Source organism: Oncorhynchus mykiss, chromosome 13 (assembly GCF_057628025.1).
Source record: "Oncorhynchus mykiss isolate SJ-2025 chromosome 13, ASM5762802v1, whole genome shotgun sequence".
Lineage (NCBI taxonomy): Eukaryota > Metazoa > Chordata > Actinopteri > Salmoniformes > Salmonidae > Oncorhynchus > Oncorhynchus mykiss.
The window spans coordinates 48,362,656-48,385,242 of record NC_143034.1 but is presented as its reverse complement, the minus strand read 5'-3'; the positions used below and the strand labels follow the sequence as shown (position 1 = coordinate 48,385,242).

The window sequence follows — 22,587 nt, the reverse complement described above, 5'->3', positions numbered from 1 at the left end:
TGAAGGATTGCCTTGAAATACATCCACAGGTACACCTCCTATGGACTCAAATAATGTCAATTAGCCTCAATTAGCCTATCAGAAGGTTCTAAAGCCATGACATAATGTTCTGGAAATGTCCAAGCTGTTTAAAGGCACAGTCAACTTAGTGTATGTAAACTTCTGACCCACTGGAATTGTGATACAATGAATTATAAGTGAAATAATCTGCCTGTAAACACATTGTTGGAAAAATGACTTGTCATGCTCAAAGTAGATGTCCTAACCTACTTGCCAAAACCTATAGTTTGTTAACAAGAAATTTGTGGAGTGGTTGAAAAACGAGGTTTAATGACTCAAACCTACGTGTATGTAAACTTCCGACTTCAACTGTATGTTGCTGTGTATGGGCAGGGCTTTGATAAACCAATCAGTGGTGATCCAGGGGTGGCTGCACTCCAATGTAAAGGGGAGTGATAAAGGACCAGTAATTATTCTCTCGGTCCAAAGAAATGCCCAGGTCATTGGAACAACAAAAGTTGTTTTGGCATTGAGCTTCGATCACTGTGCACCAGGAGGACAATTTAATTAAGTTTTTCAGGACAAGGGTATTCAAAGGTACGGATGATGTTTTGATGGGCTTTCTGAGCGGTATGACTAATGTTTTGGCCAGTGCTGCTGTTGCACTCGGGTATTTCCTCATGCTCATCGAAAGCCATCTGGCCTACTCGTCGGTCGTAAGAAACGTGATGAAATGTCATCCATTTACAGCTGTGCACCCACACTGTCATAGCTAAACAGCAGAAAAAAATCAACCATGATGAAACCAGTGTTAGTTTGAAAGCATCTCTCACCTCCGTCTCTTTGCTCTCTCTCTGTGATTCTGTGAGCATTGACATCATGGCTGCTGCTTCAATCATGAGAAGATTCTAGATCATGGGCTTGAGTGCTGCCTGGGAATAATCATCAGAGGCTGCAGTAATCCGAGAGCTGCTCGGCTCATAAACAGATGCCTCACTACCAGTCAGTAGGATGGATGGTTCAGGTTCTGGTAGGAGGCTGCCATTTTCCACATGGTGCCCTGAAGAGAGAACACAGCCAGGTTTTAGAATTGGAAGCCCTGGTTTCTAGGAGGAAGCAGGCTTCCAGGTCAAGGGGAAACCCTGGTAGAAAGGAGGCTTCCTGCTTGGCGCTCGCTCCCGTGCCGTGCACACTCCTTAAAACACTGTGGCCTCCTGCAGCTGCCCCTTTCAGTTGCATTTCCTCTCGTAACGCTCCTTCTTGTAAATGAATCCCACTCATTTGAAACCGTGGCCATATAACGTTGTCGTTATCCACAACCACGTTGCACCGCAGCCACAAAATGTACATTTCTATGCATTGACGGCTCGTATTGGTTGGACTTGTTTTTGTTTGATAAATGTAGCATGAGGGATGCCGTCATGGTGTGGGTTTTGTTCCTCAAAGCAGTTTTTTTTTTAGAGCATCCGGAGCAAAGAAGTGTTCTCCTCAGAGCCTCTGTTTTGAGAAGTGAATCGATTTTTACTACTCAACTTTTTATTTAATTTTTTTATATTGAGTCATTTTTGACTTCAATGGAAACTCACTTTTTTTTTGCAAAATTGCTGACTATTCCAAATGAAGTACTTATCTGAGCTCTTTCCCTTCTTTTCTTAGTTGTTCACGTTATGACATTTCATGTTTTTGTTAGATTTGGCTTGTAAGCTGAAAGCAAATGTCATGCATGTTCGCCATGGGTAATTCAGTAGACTTCCTTTGAAGGGCAGATTATGTAATGGTTTACTGCTGACTGTGTTTATGGACGGAAAATGCAAAAAGGCCATAAGCATCATTTAATGACGAGTGCTTTAGTATTAAACTGTAATCTCTTTTCCAGTGATAAAAGCTGATAGGACTTATGGTTGATGGACAGGACTCTGTTCAGAAAGCATGACTGTACACCTGTTCTTTACGAAGATTAGACCTGTATTTTATTTTCATGTTATGTTGAATAGGAAGTGAGGCACGTTTCTGTCTTGTTTTTTTTCCTCTGGGGGAAATTTGCCTCCGGGATTGTCGAGGAATAGTCTCTTACTTTTATTGCTCTTTGCCGAATAGTTGAACACCGCCTTGATATGATCCTGTCTGAATGTGACGGCAGTACCACTAGCCTCGGCCCTGTCATTTATAGCCAATAACCATGTTTCAACCATGTATGTGAGTAAAGTCATACAGTATAAAAAAATCAAATAACAGCTGTGATGGAAACAGGAAGTTTCAGTACAATTTTCTAGACGCTGACAGATAAGTTGTTAGTTTAACATGGTGGGATCTTTTTGTTTCTGTAAAATGTTATTATGTGAGAAATGGTGGTGGAAATGCCTTTATGCGCAAATATGTAATAGCCGTCATATCGAAGTAAACTTGGAGTCACTCGATCACATGGTGTGTGTGTGTGTGTGTGTGGTCCTCCCACTACGACTCAGGAAACAACACACTTTATTAGGCTACAGTGGAAATAAGTTACGATGAACTTCACAAGGCGGTGAAAGTGCATGGTGATCTTGATGCTCCTTTCCAATAAATGTCGAGGGTCTTATTCTGGTGACTTTGATTGATCGATGCTTTGACTGCCGTTTTGACAAAATAAAATAAAAAATTCTCTGTGATATCATCATGTAGACTAGCCTACCGCAGAGCCTACTCGATCTGTGTCTGTGCGCTGTTGGCTAAAGCATCAAGACCAGACTAGTCATATTTAGCTATTTAACGCAAAAAGTTTTTGTGGCAAAACTGTCGGTAGAGATGAAAATGCGATGGGAAACACGGTAAACATTCGCATTTTATTCGGTAAGCTGAAAATATATATTTTTTTGTGTGCACTACGTCATCATGCGCTGATTTAAAAAAATATATATATATCCGTGACAATTCAGCTTGGTGGAAACACCACTGGTGGGAAAATGCGCGTGTTCACTTTGTGGATTTAGGAATATTCGCATGGAAATCTAGTTTATATCGTCATTTTATTCGATAGATTGGCAGTCTACTTATGACACACATGCCATCTTCCGTTACGACTGCCATTGCTTTTCAAAGAGAACCAATTGTAATGTGTCATCTCTAGACATATTAGAATCTCATCCCTTTACTTACATGATGTAGAACGAAAAGACATTCTTCAACCATTCTTCTCTTAATCCAAACTGACTTACCACTTTGCAAAATATTTTCTTTCTCTTTGTTTGGCTAGAATATGGGCTGACTGATAGCCAGTCAGAAGTAGCCTGGGTTTGGTCTCTGGTAAGACTGAGAGCTTCAGACTTCCCAGGGAGGGAACACGCACGGACCACTTTAGGGATCTTTTTCAGTTTAAAGATGAAGAGAACAGAGGCCTACCCAGATCTATAATGCATGTGAAGGGAGCAGTTGAGGGAGGATGAGTCAACGATGGAGGCTGTGGTGATGCGATGCTTCCAATAAGAATTAAATCAGCATCTCTACTGTACCTACCCTTAGAAACCCCCTGAAGGATATTCATTATGTCAATGTGGGTGGTTTGGTGTGAAAGGCGTGTATTACTACAGAGATACTACAGTAGTCTTATTTGGAAATGTTCCTTTTGTTTTACATCTTAATGACATTTACATTGTCACTCAGTTCTTATCGGCTCTTAACCAGAATAACTAGCAACGTCCTTCCCTTTTAATGCTATGATAATACAGTGCAATAATCTTCGTAAAATGTACTTGCGTGTGTCTCGTGAACCTGACTCTATTGTTTAACAGTGCTAATACACTCTGACATCATTGATTGTGTTATATCATGTGCTATGTATTGTTAATGCCTTAATGCTATCTCTCTGAATGTTGGCGTTTCTTCCAGACGCGTGCCGTGGCGGGAGCCTGTCAACCCGTACTATGTCAACTCGGGCTACGCCATGGCCCCTGCCACCAGCGCCAACGACAGCGAGCAGCAGAGCATGTCCAGTGCCAGCGACGTAGACACACTTTCCCTGACCGACAGCAGTGTGTACGTACTCGCACAGCCTCCGCATCACCTCCCACACACACACACACACACACACACACACACACACACACACACACACACAATCGGTCAAACTGTAATAGTACATACCAGAAGTAAGGGCAGAATGCCTTCGAGAATGAAGGTTAGCTTCCCTGTTCCTTGCTATTCAGCATGAGGACCGTCACAAACAATTTTATGACATGTGAGTGTGTGGGTATAGAAAACAATAGTGAGAGTGTGTTATTTTCAATTTCACCCATGCCCAGTATATCTGAGCTCTACCTGGGTCGTATTCATTAGGGCACACAGTAGCAAAACGTTTTGCCACAGAAAACAGAAACAGGTTTCTCATTGAACAAGTTCAGGTAGTCCCTCTTTTTGAGTATGTTTTCTTCCGTTTGGTGCCGAATGAATAGGGCCCTAGTCTGACTGTAGTGCCTCCTGCTGCACACAGACTGGTGCCATTTCCCCCTGTCTGTCTGTCTGTCACTGAGAGCAGCAACACATCTCTCTCTGCTCCTCTCCTCAGAGAACAGCCGCCTGTTCATTACCCACACGAATGATCGCTGCTAAATGTCATTACTTATGCTAATTATAGAGCTATAAACTGGGAGGTACGACAGGGCCAAAGTATATCATTTGAAGGCAGGGACCTGTTACCCTTTTTTAAATCAAGTTTCCCGGAATTCTGAGGAAATGGTGGAGAATTGACGGTAAAAGGTTGAGTAGATTTTGACAGGCGCTCATAATTGTGTAAAAGGAGTCGGTCCACAATGAATAAAAAATCAAATGTTATTGCCTACGTCTTATATGACATACCTGACAACGGTTTGTTTCAGGATGGGTAAATGTATACGCAGCACCTTTGGAGGATCCCATGTTGGACACCAGCTGTTATTTAGCTCAGTAATCCTCTTTCTTCCGCCTTAGCGGGAAGCAGCAGGTTTCCTTTAGAGTAAATCGAGCTAGGATGTGTTGGCAGAGGGAAGCCAGAGAAGACCGGAACGGTGCTGTAAGTTCAGAGATGGCACGGGGGAACGCATGTTTAAAGAAACATCAAAGGCTGCTCAGCAGGACAAAAACATGTGTCTGAAGCAGGTTAGATTAGAGGCCATTATCAGCTGTTTGTTCCACAGCTCCTGGCACAGACGAGGCAAACCCAGCAGGGCCACTGAGACTTGGGATAAAACAGTTCTTCGTGTTGGTGTCAGCGACCACACCAGCTTCAAAGTAACCTATGAGTTTTCTAGTTTTGAATATGTGTGTAAAATTGTCCTTTTTTGTTTTTGTTCCAGAGATGGGGTACCACCATACAAATATCGCAAACAGCATCGACGAGAGATGCACGAAAGTGCCAAAGCAAATGGCCGTGTGCCACTACCTCATATTCCTGTAAGTTAACCTTGGTTTAGCTGCACACACACACACACCCCTACACAAACAAGTACGCACACATACCTGCAAGAACCCCACTCGCTCATCAAAGACTGCTGACATGGCTGTAACCTGGTATTCTAGAACCATCAGTCTCTCTCAAATGTTCCCATCTCTCCACCTTCCTGCATTTGTAAGATGCCTGACTGCATCTCTCTCTGGGCCCGTGTAGGCTGTGTGAATAGCTCATAGTGAGGCTTGTGCTTTCTAAACTGTGCCTGGTGCTGTCCCCCCGCCATCAGCTGTCTGTCTGTGTTGAAGCCCATCAGACAGCAGTGTTTCTCCTCTGTGGCAGTCCCGCCTCCCTGCATGCCTCTGCAGCTCCCTACAAGAGCACTCCCATCCTAATTGGGCCTCGGAGTCAAGAGTCCTGTTTAACAAGACTCTCTCCCTCACATTAGGATGCATGTATGCTTTTGTGTAGAATATATATATATTTTTTTTCATCGACTTCTGTTTTTCGGTACACAGAATACAGAATAATAAAGAAACAAACTATGCATAGCAGAATAATGGAAACGCTGTCTGTCTTGTCCTTGATTGTTCCATTTTTGTGTAATGGATTAGTCCCTGACACATACTGCAGTGGTAATGGAGAGACGTACAGTGCATTTGGAAAGTATTCAGACATTCTACGTGTTGTTACGTTACAGGCATGTTCTAAAATGGATTAAATAAAAAAAATGATCCTCATCAATCTACATAATAATGACATTTTTGCAAATGTATTAAAAATCAAAACCGGAAATACTTTTATTTTACATAAGTATTCAGGCCCTTTGCTATGGGATTTGAACTTGAGCTCAGGTGCATCCTGTTTCCGTTGATCATCCTTGAGATGATTCTACAACTTGATTGGAGTCTACCTGTGGTAAATTCTATTGCTTTGACATGATTTGGAAAGGCACACACCTGTCTATATAAGGTCCCACAGTTGAAAGTGTCAGAGTAAAAAATGAGGTCGAAGGAATTGTCCGTAAAGCTCCGAGACAGGAGAGTGTCGAGGCACAGATCTGGGGAAGGGTACTAAAATATGTTGGTAGAATAGAAGGTCCCCAAGAACACAGTGGCCTCCATCATTCTTAAATGGAAAATGTTTGGAACCACCAAGACTCTTCCGAGATCTGGCGACCTGTCCAAACTGAGCAATTGGGGGAGAAGAGACTTGGTCAGGGAGGTGACCAAGAACCCGATGGCCACTGACAGAGCTCCAGAGTTCCTCTGGAGATGGGAGAACCTTCCAGAAGGACAACCATCCCTGCAGCACTCCACTAATCAGGCCTTATGGTAGAGTGGCCAGACGGAAGCCACTCCTCAGTAAAAGGCATATGACGGCCTACTTGGAGTTTGCCAAAAGGTACCTAAAGGACCCTCAAACCTTGATAAACAAGATTCTCTGGACTGATGAAACCAAGATTGAACTCTTTGGCCTAAATGCCAAGCGTCACATCTGGAGGAAACCTGGCTCCATCCTTACTGTGAAGCATGGTGGTTGCAGCATCATGTGGGGATGTTTTTCAGCGGCAGGGACTGGGAAACTAGTCAGGAATGAGGGAAAGATGAACGGAGCAAAGTACAGAGAGATCCTTGATGAAAATCTGCTCCAGAGCGTTTAGGACCTCAGACTTGGACGAAGGTTCACCTTCCAACAGGACAATGACCCTAAGCACACAGCCAAGACCACGCCGGAGAGGCTTTGGGACAAGTCTCTGAATGTCCTTGAGTGGCCCAGCCAGAGCCTGGCTTGAACCCGATCGAACATCTGGAGAGACCTGAAAATAGCTGTGCAGCGACATTCCCCATCCAACCTGACAGAGCTTGAGAGGATATGCAGAGAAGAATGGGAGAAACTCCCCAAATACAGGTGTGTCAAGCTTGTAGCGTCATACCCAAGAAGACTCGAGGCTGTAATCCCTGTCAAAGGTGCTTCAACAAAGTACTGAGTAAAGGGTCTGAATACTTAAGTAACTGTGATGATTCAGTTTTTTAAATAAATAAGTAATAAAAATCTGAAAAACAGTTTTTGCTTTGTCATTATGGGGTATTGTGAGTAGATTGGTGAGAAAAATGTAATACATTTTATAACAACTCTAACGTATCAAAATGTGGAGAAAGTAAGGGGTCTGAATACTTTCTGAATGCACTGCATACACTGAGTGTACAAAACATTAGAAACACCTACTCTTTCCATGACAGAATGACCAGATGAATCCAGGTGAAAGCAATCAGCCCTTGTTGATGTCATTGTTAAACCCACTTCAATCAGTGTAGATGAAGGTGACTATAGATTAAGTGGATTGTGTATATGTGCCACTTCAGAGGGTGACTGGGCAAGACAAATATTGAATTGCCTTTGAACAGGGTACGGTCGTAGGTGCCAGGCGCACCAGTTTGGTTCAGGAACTGCAACCCTGCTGGGTTTTTCACGCGTACACAGTTTCCTCTGTGTATCAAGAATGGTCCTCCACCCAAAGGACATCCAGCCAACTTGACACAACTGTGGGAAGCATTGGGGTCAACATGGGCCAGCATCCCTGTGGATCTCTTTGACACCTTGTAGTCCATTGCCCTGATGAGTCGAGGCTGGTCTGAGGGCAAAAGGGGGTGCACCTCAATATTAGGACGGTAATTCCTAATGTTTTGTACACTCTGTGTACACTCATCACTAATAGAGGGTAATAGCCACAGTAGAGAAATCATTTCTACAGCCAGGTCTTCTAATGGCCATAAAGCTACTCTGGGCTGTTTGTGTGTAAAGCTTTGTCTGTGTTGGGTAATATGAATCCAACTGAAACCAAATTCAAAGAGAAAATAGCAGTCAGAGCTGGAGAAGTCTCCGGCTTTGTAATCAGCATGTGGACATATCCTGTGTGCTTCAGTCGGGCCCTGAGTAAAACGTCCCTCTACAATATTTAGGCTATACCCAGAATGTACTTTAATCTCTCACTGCTGGATTACTACAACAATGCACCTTACAGGCTTGAGTTGTGTTGGGAATACCAGCTAAGAGCTGCATATTCCCAGCATCTTCCTTTTGATAAAATATGTACTTCACTCTGCTGCCTGTGATTAAACATGAAATGATGGGGTTTATTTTGAATGGACAATCACCTTTTTAGAGAGGAAGTCTGGTCTGTGGTGTACCAGTGGGCTTTCACTGTGTTTTTCCAGACGCGGCGTGTAGCTCAGACGCTGTTAACCTTTTATTTATCCAGGCAAGTGGGGCACGGCGTCACGCTGCGACGGGTCGACCTGGAGATTGATTTCGGTGTTTTCTTTTTCTTTTAAACGGCTATTATAAAAGTCACTGACCAACAAAAGTTGTTTATGGCTGATATTTGACTAAACTATCTTATGCTTTTTCTCTACCTTTTGGAAGTACCCTATGTTGAATGCCTGCGGCTCACATCATACATTCTGCGTAGCAGCCTATATCAGCCTATTCAAAGCCTTAAACCATGTCAAATCAGACCTTGTAGGTACCACATGAGCTGCTAAGCAGTAGTCTTCTTGACTTTGGTTTGAGGTTATTGTTTTGGCACGTTCATTTCCATTACAGGTCCCCTGTTTAGCGTTTCCCTGATATACTGTGGACGTGTTTGATAAGTCTTTCCTCCTGTTTTCATTTTCTCCCTTCTGTTCTATCAACAGAAGTGAACAGCATAGTGGCCACGGGTTTGACCTTTTTTTCAGGAGAAAACGGCAACAATGTTATCGGCGAATGGCTACCGGTACAATTTGAAATGAACTGGAAATTGTGTGTTTCCCCCTCTGTTAGCGCACCAACCGGATACCAAAGGACATTCACGTGGAGCCGGAGAAGTTTGCGGCGGATCTGATCAGCCGGCTGGAGGGAGTGCTGAGGGAGAGGGAGGCCCAGGAGAAACTGGAGGAGCGGCTGAAGAGAGTCCGACTGGTACGTTGTTGTCCACAGAAGTACTACCATGCTTGTCGGTGTGATCCCCTCTCCCTGGTGGGGCGCTATACTACTCTACACGCCCCCCCCCCCCCCATCATCCTCTTAACAACCTCTTACCATGTTCTCTACAGCTGTGTTGTCTGGCTGTCTATCAGAAGGTACACTGTAATATCTCTGTTGTTTGAAAGGACCGGGTTGATTCATTCAAAGGAAACCGACATTATTCCATTATGAATCATTGATAGAAGTGTGGCTCTGGCCTATCGGGGATCCATCCCACTGTATCCTGGATCCCTTTTGTCTCTGGCATCAGATGGAACACCTGTAGACAGCCTGAGCCGCTTTTGAGCCTGGCGCACTGTAATGACTTTGTTTGAAGTCAGTTGGAGCGTGAAGAAATGCCTGCGCTCACCGCAAATGGAATCCCTTTCGGTACACAGAGCCAGGTCTTAAATCTCAAGGCAGATATTTTATGTCGTTTGGCCCATATGTAAGAGGAGCCGCCATCATGGAACAGTAGGTTTCTCTTTATTAAGAGCTGGTGGCAGACAGGGGAGTGACAAATAGTGACTCTATTAACTGATATTCTTACCTAAATCAAAGATAAGCTAGTACCCCCCCCCCCCCCCCCCCCCCTTCCATTCCTCTCCACTACTCTCTTACCTGGTATTCATCCACAGACTTACACCCTGATCTCACTGAATGTGGCCTCAATCCAATGTTGATTGATGGAGAGGTCACATGCGGTCTAGGCATACTCCCTCAGTAGTGTCTGACAGGAACGGGTCAATAGAGCAGGATAGCCTGTCATATTGCTGTTGACTGATGAAATAATTAGTCGTAAATTATGCAGAACCTTTAGGATCAATGCATTGTTGCCACTGAGAGAGAAATAACCTAATAGGCGTTTTTCACTTTACTTTTCAACGCTCTGAATATTGGCCCACCTAATGTATAATTTACATGTTCAATAGCAGCACTACGTTCCTCTTCCCTGAGGTGAGAGTGAGTGAGAGAGACTCAGTACATTCATTAGTAGATGCCTTTTAGCAGGATGGGCTCAGCAGGTCTGGATCTGGCCTCATTTTGGCACGAACAGGGTAACTGAGAGTGCAGAGCAATGGCCTGCACAGCTGCTCTGAGCCAGAGACCGAGAGCCAGGCCAGTATCTGCTCGCGCCAGTCAGACCCTCATCAAAAAGTCCTTAGCTCCCGCCCAGGATTCCTCTACCTGGAGTGAGCATCAAAGCCTCCAACACATAAATTGCCCACTGTTATTTGCCAATGATTCCCATGTTGAAATGCCATCAAAGGTGTGTGGGAAGGGTGAGGCGGTGAGGAGCCAATGGGGGCTGATGTGTTTTAGTTAGGGGAGTGGAAGACCGAGTCCACAAATCCTTAGCAATTCAGTTAGTTGCAGAGACGGAGACAGACCTGGTGAAATGGATGTAGGTGCCATACAGTTAGTTACTATGGCTGTGCGTGCCATACAGTTAGTTACTATGGCTGTGCGTGCCATACAGTTAGTTACTATGGCTGTATGTGCCATACAGTTAGTTACTATGGCTGTGCGTGCCATACAGTTAGTTACTATGGCTGTACGCGTCATACAGTTAGTTACTATGGCTGTACGCGTCATACAGTTAGTTACTATGGCTGTACGCATCATACAGTTTGTTACTATGGCTGTACACATCATACAGTTTGTTACTAGGGCCGTATGCATCATACAGTTTGTTACTATGGCTGTACGCATCATACAGTTTGTTACTATGGCTGTATGCATCATACAGTTTGTTACTATGGCTGTACGCATCATACAGTTAGTTACTATGGCTGTACGCATCATACAGTTAGTTACTATGGCTGTACGCATCATACAGTTTGTTACTATGGCTGTACGCATCATACAGTTTGTTACTATGGCTGTACGCATCATACAGTTTGTTACTATGGCTGTACGCATCATACAGTTTGTTACTATGGCTGTACGCATCATACAGTTTGTTACTATGGCTGTACGCATCATACAGTTTGTTACTATGGCTGTACGCATCATACAGTTTGTTACTATGGCTGTACGCATCATACCGTTTGTTACTATGGCTGTACGCATCATACAGTTTGTTACTATGGCTGTACGCATCATACCGTTTGTTACTATGGCTGTACGCATCATACAGTTTGTTACTATGGCTGTACGCATCATACAGTTTGTTACTATGGCTGACTGCGCCTTTGTCTAGGAACTAGTTCATAGCAATATAATAGCTTGAAATATATTGAGCTATTTAATTGTAGTAAAACCTCTCTATTGAGAGGTAAGATTATACTGGCAGACATGATGTAGAGCGAAATAGCTTTGCACCACAGAGGAAGAACATTGCCTCTGCAGCAGAGCCGTGATAATGCCATGGCACGTGTTAACACATGGGCTCGTGGAAGTGTGCCATCTGCTGGTGTGACTGATTGGAACAAATTGCCTTTTGAAATGACTTTAGCAGTTGTTCTTTCACAATGTGGTGAGTTGGGGCTCCATTTATTTTCTTGGGAAATGACCAGACACTGAAGCTCATACATGTGGGTTGTAATTGAGATATGTCTCAATGTACAGCACAAATTAATGTGTAGAATATATTTGTGTATTATATACTGACGTGATCTCTGATATGTCAACTTGTAGTATTGCTGTTGAGTTGGGTAGAAACCATCTGCAGTATATTTAATGAGTTATTTTTCTTTCTGGAAGGAGGAAGAGGGTGAGGATGCAGACATCTCCACATCCACCTCGTTCTCCAGTCACAGACTGCCCCCTGGTGCCCACCCACAGCACTACAACAACCCCCGCTACTCTGACATCGGCTACAACGGCCTGGCGCTGCGTCCTGACGCCCACGAGGAGAACCCCGAGAGCATCCTGGACGACCACGTCCAGCGAGTCATGAAGACCCCCGGCTGCCAGTCCCCGGGCACCGGCCGCCACTCTCCCAAGTCCCGCTCACCCGACGGCTTCCCTGCAGGTGGCAAGGTGCCCGGATCTGGGATGCCACTGCCCACAGGCCCGGGCAAACACCCAGCTCGGCAGGGGCCCAAGGGGGAAGCTGCCAGCCAGCAATACCACCACAAACACGTGCACCACATCCACCACCCGGCCGGAGGGAAGCCCAAAGAGCAGGTGGAGGCTGACACAGCCACGAGGGTCAATGGTAACTTCCACTGGGGGATGGAGCAGCACAACTATGGGTCCAAGTCTCGCAACTATGCTGACGGCATGGGCCCCAGCCCGATGGATCCTATGGGCTACAGGTACACACAGAAACACACAGCCCCTTCATGTCTCTTTGAATTGTGTTTTTAGTTCTTCCATGTCTCCGATGTTTTTTATTTTTGTATAAAAAAAAAATACACTTGCCATTAACGTCATTGTCATTTTTATCACGCAATTTCCGTAGTAGCAAAGGTAGCACGCTATCGAAGCGGCCGTTTAAGAAGGCTGAGGAGGTGCGGACCTTTGAGGTGCCCGTGCCTCCGGAGGACGTGGAGAGGAACCAGAAGATCCTCCAGTGGATGATGGAGGGAGAGGCGGTCCGTAACAAGAAGAGCCCCTACGGGTGAGTTCCGACTTTATGGGTCTTTCCCACGTAGGGAATCCGCTCCACAACCACCGTGATGCAAGTCATTTGAATTAACACTGATCTGTATTATGGGTGTATGTGTACATTTGGGTCAAACAATGACAAGAATGTCTCCCAGGTGCACCACAGGGTCCAAGAAGACCCCGTCGAGCCACGAAGTGTCGCGGCCCAGCTCTGTGGAGCGTCCCGGGGCAGTGCATCCGTGGGTCAGCGCCCAGCTGCGGAACAATGTGCAGCCCTCACACCCCTTCATCCAGGACCCCACCATGCCCCCCAACCCGGCCCCCAATCCCCTCACCCAGCTGGAGGAGGCTAGGAGGAGACTGGAGGAGGAGAAGAAGAAGACGGGGACCTTACAGACCAAACAGAGGTGAGTCGGCGTTACCTAGGGAGGAAGGGAGATGTTTCTGTCACAGCCTGGTTCTTCATGTCATGTCTAGCCATCCGTTGTATTGTTGTAGTGATTGTGGCAGCCATGTGACTGAATCACCAAACTCATCCTTTTGATAATACAGGAAAAAAGGAATAATGTTATTGAAAAGTAATGTTTGTGCTGAAACAGCAAATGTTGGGGTGAGCTGAGGCATGACAGGGTCTCAGACCTCTAAAGAATGAAATATTCTTCCCTTTTTTTCCCCTTCACATTCCTCACTGATCAAACCCCATTTTGAGTAGCGGGATGCACTGACCAACCTGGTTTTACATTTTCATTGCGCATCTGTGCATGATCCCTGGTGTGTGTATCCTGGTTGGTGTGGCCCTGTGGCTGGTCTGTGTCTAACTCCCAGGGTTGTTGGGTCCTTCAGGTATGTGATGGAAGTGATCCAGCGGGGGCGCGCTGCCGCCAGGCCCGCCCTGTTCCCGCCGCTCGGCGTGGTGCCTGCCGTCTCTGACACGGAGCTGTCCGAGTACGTCCAGTCTGGTTTACCCCAGTAGCCCTTAACAGCCACCCCATTGGTCACAGCAGCACTCAAACCCCCCCCTTCCCATTGGTCACAGCAGCACCCCACCTCACCACCTCCTTCCATGTCTATCACCAGCAGCATCCAGACCGGACTGCTCTGTATCTGCACAGCCAAGCAGAGGCCTGTCTGTATGACTAGACATAGAGATTAACAGAGGCGTATATGTTTGATTACTGATTACTAATCCTTGTATCCCCATAATCTAGTAGTAGTTTCCTGTACAATAACATATGTGTGTAGTTTTAGTTTTTTGTCAATTAGAAATTCATATTTGATCTGATTATTTGCTTACGTATGGGTGGGGATTAGAAAAGTCAGTCTCACCTCTTCAGCCATTTCTTAGTCAGACAGTAATCCATAGCTGCAGGGTGAGGGCTAAAACAGTGGATGACCGTGAGAATGATCATACCTTTGGCTTCACACTAGTGGGATGAGCGGGATTAGAATGACATTAAGTGGAGAGAGATGGGGAAGATAGAACTGGAAGACAGGGAGGTAGTAGGAGGCAGCAGCTAGGGAGAGGCGTGTACTGTAAGCTGCGTGGGGCGAGAACGCAGTGCTTTGATGTTCTCTGTGTGAAGCTGCTGTTTGTTTGATGTCCCGTGGCTTCTTCCTCCGATGGACAGTTTTTAGTGATGTAGGGGGACAGGATAGGCTGCAGTAAGGAGCAGATGAAAGCCGGGCTATCCTGGCATAGCCCCTGGGCCTCTACAACCCCATCCTATCACTGGGCCTCCACCACCTCACCCCACACCATCAAACCCAACAACAGGCCCAGGGGCATGCAGTTGGAACACTACTTACTGTAGTAGCCTGCTCCCTGCTGGTAGCATTTGGGCATAACACCTCTTCATCACAATCTCATTTAAACTTGTGAGCATTTCCTTGCTGGAACAACATTACCCCCAATAACTCTGATTGATAAATGAATACTTTCCCTGGACAAGGTCCTTAGGGCAATATTACCTGTACCAGGAGTGCTCAATTTGATAGCATTTTAGAGGAAATCAATGCTGTAAAGTCACACATTGTGGCTCATGAAGTATTCCAATCATGAAACCGATTCTTTGAATTTGTTTGTCAAACAAATTTTTTGCATTTATTGGTTGTCTCCTTTTTGGCAGACCTCTGGAAATCAAACTAAGGCCCCCTGGTTGATTATGCTTCGCCCCCTAAACAGTCATTCACTGCATAGCAACTCTGGTGGCGCTCACAGACAAAACATTTCTACGTTGTAAAGAGGGAGGATGAGTGACTTGAAATCTTGTTTTCTTACATCAGATTCTGACTGAGAGGAAATTATACCTCTGGATGTCAGAATCCCCCCCCCCCCCCCCCCAATCAAATGATCAAAGCTTGGAGTTCTGCTGAGGTCTTTGAAACATCTCATGCATCTCATGAAACATCTCAAGATGAAAGGAAAACTTGACTTGACAAATTGAATGAACCTCTTGCTTTGTTTGTTTGCAGACATAAAGTGACAAAGAAGCCCGCCTGTGAGAACATTACGGTGGCCTACTACTTCTGTGGGGAGCCCATCCCGTACAGGACGTCGGTCAAAGGTCGCATGGTCATGCTGGGCCAGTTCAAAGAGCTGCTGACTAAGAAAGGAAGCTACAGGTGAGGTCACTACTCTACCTGGTGAGGCACAGGGAACTAGATTTACAGCATGATGTTATGTAACATTTTAGTCTATTAAACTCTGAAGTCCTTGAAATTGAATATCACGTTTTTGTTGTGTTTATGGTCATCTGGAAAAGGATTAACCACATTCCAAAGTCAATTTTTTTCATCTTATGTAAATTTGGTGCATAATAAATCAAGCTTTTTCAAAGAACTTGAACTAACAACCAACTGTTCTCTATCCAACCGACTCTAGGTATTTTTTCAAGAAGGTAAGCAATGACTTTGGGGTGGTGTTTGAAGAGGTACGCGAAGATGACGCCGTCCTGCCCATCTTTGAGGAGAAGATCATTGGGAAAGTGGAAAAGATTGATTGACATGGAGGTGGAGAGGAAGGAGACGTTCACAAAGTCGGCCTGCGATGGCGCTATCGACGGATGAGCTGTTCACTTGAGAGAGACGGAGAGAAAGTGTTTGATTAGAGGGAGGATTGGCAGGGGCAGAAAATGTACGGAGTAAGTCGCTACAGGAGGGAATGGATGAAGGGATGAGAGAATGAAGAGACGAGTGCATAGTGGTCACTGTGGTAGACCCTTATGACTCCAAGGCTTTCATATCTGCTCAGTGCCACTGCATTGTGCAGGCAGAGTAGGAAAGCATTGGACAAAACAAAAGAAAGCCGACATTCTCTCCTTCCGTGTCTTTCTGAGTGTAATGTAATGTAGCATTGTACAATTTTGACTAGAAGAGAAATGCTATGAATCTGCTTACTAAAGCAGCATATTATTTTTGATATGACGTATCAGAAGGTATCCTTTCTAATGTAAGCGTGTCATTTTTCTATGTGTTGGTACCAGATGTGTACAGATTGTCTGTCTGTTTTTAAAACATAACGATAAAGTTTTATATTATCTATTTAAATATTTGAAAAAGCGGTCGTTTTAATCCTATTAAAACAGTGGCGCTGTTCCAATTCGACGAGATCCAAGTGTTTTGACACAGGCTGTTTTTCAAGTATTGTAGGAACTATTACACAGCCCCATGTTCTACCAAGTGCTTTTAACAGGAACACTCAACCTTGCCAGTCCTCTAAAGTTAAGTGGCATTGAGTTGTCGTGCTGCACTTATCACTGTATTATGCGTTAGTGTCAATGGCGCAAAATGAAAAAGGAATGCCGCCTTGAGGTTGCCCTTAACTGATTCTGCCTTCATGTTTTGCGTTTTTTCAATTAGGAAGGGACATCTCCAGCAGTAGCTCGATCTGTGTCCAATGTACTGTACTGGTCTCTTAACTTTCCCCATAGTATGTATGCACATTAAATATATTATTATTCCCATACCTGCAGACATCTGCCAACTTAAATTGATCCCCACTATGTTCAGTAACTTAGATTTTTGCTACATTTCGGTCTTAATTGTAGCAGATCTGGGCAGAAAATAACGTCTTTGATCAGTGATAATCGCAACCAGTTGTGTACATGCTACTGACAGTTCAGATCCAGATTCTATTTACAGCCTAGAGCTTTTGTTAGGCATTTAAGACCAGGGTCCATAGTAAAAGTCTCCTGAAGGTTCATACACGGGTGTCTGTGTAGAGAAAGGGTCTGTGGGCGGAAGTTTGTCACCAAGTAACTACCGCACTCAATAGAGTGTTGATCGCCTAATGTGTGTTCACATGCATTCAGAAAGGCTCCTGACCCCATGGTTTCACACTGGACAATGAAAGGACATAGTATATGCTTACCTAGTAAATATATCACAAACACAGCTGAATAATGACTTGTAGCCTTTCATAGCTCTATAGAGCTAAATTTGGTGCCTGGCAGAAATTGTCTCTAGAAATAACTTTAGTATGAAGTGATCTACTTTTTTTTGATAGGTCACAATATACCAAAGAGAACAGTAGAAGTCGATATGTTTGTCATCCCCTTTTCTCTTCTTTATTTACCCTCATTCACATGGGTACTCTTTGATTATTCTCCAAATCCCTGTGTTGAAGTGGAATTCTCTTGTACAATTTTCTAGGGCAGGGCTCTCCAACCCTGTTCCTGGAGAGCTACCCTCCATGTAGGTTTCCACTCCAACCCCAGCTGTAGCTAACCTGATTCAGCTCATCAATCAGCAAATTACTACAATGGTTTGCGCTAGATTAGGGTCGGAGGGAACCTGCAGGACGGTAGCTGTCCAGGAACAGGGTTGGAGAGCCCTGTTCTATGGCGTTGTGCCGAGGGTCAGTGCAAGGTGGAATGTGCTAACCGTTGTGATTAGGATGGTAAGGACCTTTTTCATCAGAGTGCTGTATTGCTGGGTGTTGTTCTGTATCAACACCACGTATAAGAGGACGATCTCCTTTTCTGAGATGCTGTTTTTGTATTTATTTAGATGGATATTTTTAAAGAATCTGTATAAAGTTAACATGCGTAGTGGACAACCCTCTATTGCTCCTGTTTAAAGATTTGAATAACCGTACTTTATGTTTTTTTATAACGAGAGGCATTTACTCCATGATCTTTGACAATATTGGTACTCAGCCATCATCTGTCACACTACAATGTAGAATTTGGCTCTCTGTTATGATTATCATTAGATGTTCACTGTCTGTATGTATTACCAATGGAGGGCAGTGATTCTTACTGTGAAAGCCCCAAAGTGAACTTCCCCCCCACTTATGGTCAATGAAATGTATATAACGACCATCACAGAGTGCCTTTTATTGCCATCCTCTCATGACATCCGCTGTGTGATTCTCAAGTGTTACCAAGACCTTGCTTTTATATTTTTATTTAGCGTCTTACAAACCATGTTCTGTTCAACTGTTTCCTATGTCACATCTCACTTTGGATAGAAACGTTTTGTGTAAATATGTAAAAAAACATTGTACATGTCATCAACCAGCAATTCACTTAGGAGATATTCAATACCCCGGACCTGTTTCTTTGTGCTGAGTTGTGCGGTTATCATTTAAAGGTACTTCAACAATGAATACATGTAATAAACCTGAACTCCTCCATTACTTGGTAGTCATTCAAATGTGTCAACTAACACTTTAACACGATAAACTAACAACACTTTATGAAATACTTAATATCCTATTAAACTATACTTCACTATATAATGTGTTACCCACAAAGTAGAGTTACAATAAATAAAACATCTGCAGTGTTTGACTGGCACAGCTTCAACTGAAGATGGCAGTCTTGATCCGCTGGCATTGTGAGCGTTGCTTGAAGTGGGCTGGTTCTCACCCGTACTGGTACCTGCACCTCAAGTGTTCTACTGCTTGACCACTGGGAACCTCTTATAGAATATTGGCTCTAGAATATGACACCTAAACCAGTACTGTAACCTATGGCAGTCCATGACCAGCAGAGTGAGAGAAGCATTTGCTCGTGTGAGGAGTAGATTCTCAAACCTGGCTGAGATGACAGCTGTTTCAGACAAAGTCTTTGATAATGGTCCTGGAGGTGAGCTTTGGAGAATGTGGCTGTTGTCTGAATAACGGTTCAGGCTTCCAGATGGAGGTGATTAATTGGAACATTGCTACAGAATCAAATCTTGAGAATCGGAATCAAACTCTTGATTGACTCTTGTTGTGGATTGTAATTAGAACAGCTTTGCTTTTTTGTTAATGAGTTTGAATCAAGTTTGAAGTATTTCAAGTCTAACTACAAAGGAAGATGTTGCAGTTCACTCTTGTCAGTTAACAATCCTTAACTGTCTATTGACACCCGTGAGTCAATCTAAGTAACAATTTAAAAAATCCCCATCAAAATCTGTAAAATTAAGCTTGAGGTAACAGTTTGCATGGGCTGAATCTCAATCCACTAATTGTACTTGTCTGCCTTCCGCATCTGCGGTGGAATGTAGTTGAGCTACGGTTTGGCCTACAAACTATGACCCCCACAAGTGTCACGGGACTGGTCTGAAGATAACCCACACAAATGAATGGAAGTATGGAGGTAGATTTGTGTCCCAAAAATATGGGGTTAATTATGTGAGAAGAAAAAAAATCCGGAGCTTTCTTATATCTCCTAGATATAGGACAGACACTTCAAAACCTTATTCCTTATGATTACATTTTTTTACTGTCTTTTTTGACACATATGATTGTGCCATTCAATGCATTTCTATGGGCTATAGGATATATTTTGGGGGGATACCTAAAGGGGTCCTAAAATTCCAAATCAAATAGCTAAATGATCTATGGTATGACCATCTTAAAACAATTGCATATGTTAGCTTTGTACCCCAACGAGTTTTAGAGGTTAACCTGGCCCATTACTGGCTACTGTCAGAAATAGCTGCGTATACAGACACAAGTCAGACGTAAGCGGTAACATTTAACGAATGGCAGACTTGATTGATTCACTTTGATGTAGACTTACGAAGGGATAATGTTGTGATAAGAGTCAGATTCAAGTACTTGCAAAATGGGTTTGTATGTTAATAAATGTTATTAGGTTAAGATGGTTTGTGGAAATGCTGGACATTTGTATAAAGCGGAAGCCACGTTACATTTAAAACAAGTGTTCTCAGAAATGACAGGGTTTTAAGATCAAAACTGATTAGTGCATTTTGTAGGACGTTCTCCATTAACCTCCAATGACACTCTTCAAGTCTCTCTGCCGTGTGGGTGATTATGCATCGAGCAATCTCCTTATAAAGAACTCTTCATATATCTGCACATTAGCTACTGTTACTGCTCAGAAATATCTTCCTTTGTCTTCCAATCCCTAGTTTGAGGCTTAGTCCCAGACAAGTGTTAAAAACACTGCTGCTAGCACACGGTTGGTTAATTGTGTTCTCGCTCACTTCTTTCCAATCCAATAGCAGTACCGTGAGGCCCCTGCTGTTTCATCCCAACAGGCCCCCAGCTCATATAGACTTGTAATTAATTCTGGAACACAATGTTGGGCTCTGTTTAGAGAAGCAAGCAGCTTAATTGAAAAAGTAAGATCATTAGTGTGTTCTCCAGCAGTGCCTAAAACTAGCCAGACCAAATCAAAAGAAATAGGCCTTCATTAGCGGTCGCCACTGCTCTAAGATATATATAAATATACTGTTGTTTTTGCAAAAACTTTGCTCTTCGCACCCTTTTGCAATGAACATCAATTCGAGGTTGTCTGTAATGATCAGACGCATGCTTTTCTTCTCACTTCTGATGGAGACTCTGTGTACTTCCCAAACCGGTTTGATCTTTCTTCACACCATCCCTGTTGATGACTCGCTTTGTATGATGCTGTTATGTCCTTTTCCAGCATCCTCGGTTCTTTAACATGCACTAGTGTAAGTCTACTGCGTTTTTTTCAGACCATAGTGTTCTTCATTGTCTTGACACATGCACACAAGCAGCAGGATGCACCTGCTTAAAGCTTGAACATGCACTGACATGCACTTCCTGTACCTAAAGAAAGGCCACACTGAAGCGCTGGCTAGGCTGGTGACTTCAGATACAGCTATATCAGTACGTCATTGTACATGCTGTGCTTAGTATGGAGACCTGCATTGGACTGTACATCAAAAGTCAGAAATGAATGTCAGCCTGTCAGGTCACTATTGTCCAATGTCCCAGGCTAGCGGAAGGTAAATGCCAGTCCAACCTCCTTTCATGCATAACCTTCCACACAATACCACACTGCCTCACGTACTTTACAGGGTCATAGACCTATAAATGGAACATATCCTTTGTGTGTAACACCCAAGTAGGCAATGTTCTGACGGAGAAACCTGTATTGACTGGGAGCAGTGTGTGAGAAACAGAGGGAGGAGGGAGGGATAATATATTTTAATTGCATGCAGTCCTTGTATTGCTGACTAATTTATACATGTTTTAGATTGCAGCACAGCAGTCAATAAATCCCACTGAACCTGAGTCTGAAATCCCCATGGTAACCAAATCTAAACACTCATATTTTATTTAATCCCGATACATCCTTCAGAAGTAAACGTCAATATGGCCTCCATCAAGATACCATGGTGAAGATATGCTCCCCTTGAATCAATTATTGCTTTCCGTTAGACTGTGCCAGGACTCCCATTCTACATTCAGACAGTTATACAGTCGCTGTTGCTGTGTGTGGGGGTGTATCCAGTGTTGAGAATCACTGGCGTCTAAAGCACACATAAAAAGCAGCTGGGCACATTACTCCCACCCAACAGAAACAGTATGCCTAATTAGACTCAGTCAATTCATCGTGCATGGCCGAGAGGAATGCGCAGCCAGCAGGACACACAGGATGTCCCTCGTGTAGAAAATGCACAATTACAGTACTTGTTGTTTATGACATATTCTGCTTAATGTCTGTGGGCAGCTAAATAGAACCATGCAAATTATGTAGGTAGGATAATCATCATATAGGTGTCAGTAAAATTGTCAACTGTCTACGGACTGTGTTCCATGTACCATGGATATGACAAAAGAAAAGTGGGCAAAGGAATGAAGTAATGTCAGTCAGGTTCTGTGCGGGTGTGAAAAACAGCGTTGATGAAACCACAATGTAAACAGGCAGACCGTGAGCCCACTTCCATGTGGTCAAACCAGTCAATAACACAATGGATGTGTCAAACTAATTGCAACATGCATCTTTTCTAACTAGGCCAGAGTAACAGTAGGTTCAGTTGAGCTATTTTCTGCTGTATATTTTCCCACTGCATGGGGTTGTGTTAATTGTTGTGAAAAACGTCTTAATGTGACTCAGCTCAGCCCCTTCATTTCCTCCCCATTTACGAGACTTGTAACATGGATTGTTGTATTTGTGTTTATTGTGGATTCCTGGGGTCCAGCAACATGAAGGCAGTTATATACAATAACAAATATTACATGACACTACATGTCATAACACTTTTCACAACACATTAAGTGTGTGCCCTCAGGCACTGGTTCAGGTGCGACAAAACTAGGGCCTGTAGGACCTGCCTTGATGAAAATTAATCCTAAATCAAATAGTATGAACATGTTAAGATTTTGTTGTATGTTCATTCGACCAGGTGCATTTATTAAT

General features: G+C 43.8%; 1 protein-coding gene across 13 annotated transcripts in view; it reads left to right on the top strand.

Moving 5' to 3' along the window:
* Window positions 1–18,599, top strand: part of LOC110486310 (axin-1) — a 46,907-nt gene extending 28,308 nt beyond the window's left edge. For 4 of the 13 annotated variants that reach the window (XM_090196394.1, XM_036941026.2, XM_090196393.1 and 1 more), the window contains 9 exons: window positions 3,865–4,011; window positions 5,307–5,403; window positions 9,224–9,361; window positions 12,113–12,669; window positions 12,816–12,974; window positions 13,117–13,368; window positions 13,805–13,906; window positions 15,434–15,583; window positions 15,843–18,599. In XM_090196394.1, coding sequence (XP_090052520.1) covers window positions 3,865–4,011; window positions 5,307–5,403; window positions 9,224–9,361; window positions 12,113–12,669; window positions 12,816–12,974; window positions 13,117–13,368; window positions 13,805–13,906; window positions 15,434–15,583; window positions 15,843–15,963 — 1,723 coding nt within the window. In that variant the 3' untranslated portion in view covers window positions 15,964–18,599. The remainder of the gene's footprint in view (window positions 1–3,864; window positions 4,012–5,306; window positions 5,404–9,223; window positions 9,362–12,112; window positions 12,670–12,815; window positions 12,975–13,116; window positions 13,369–13,804; window positions 13,907–15,433; window positions 15,584–15,842) is intronic. The other 9 variants (XM_090196395.1, XM_090196397.1, XM_090196396.1 and 6 more) reach the window with 3 other exon arrangements.
* The last annotated feature ends 3,988 nt before the right edge of the window (window positions 18,600–22,587 follow it).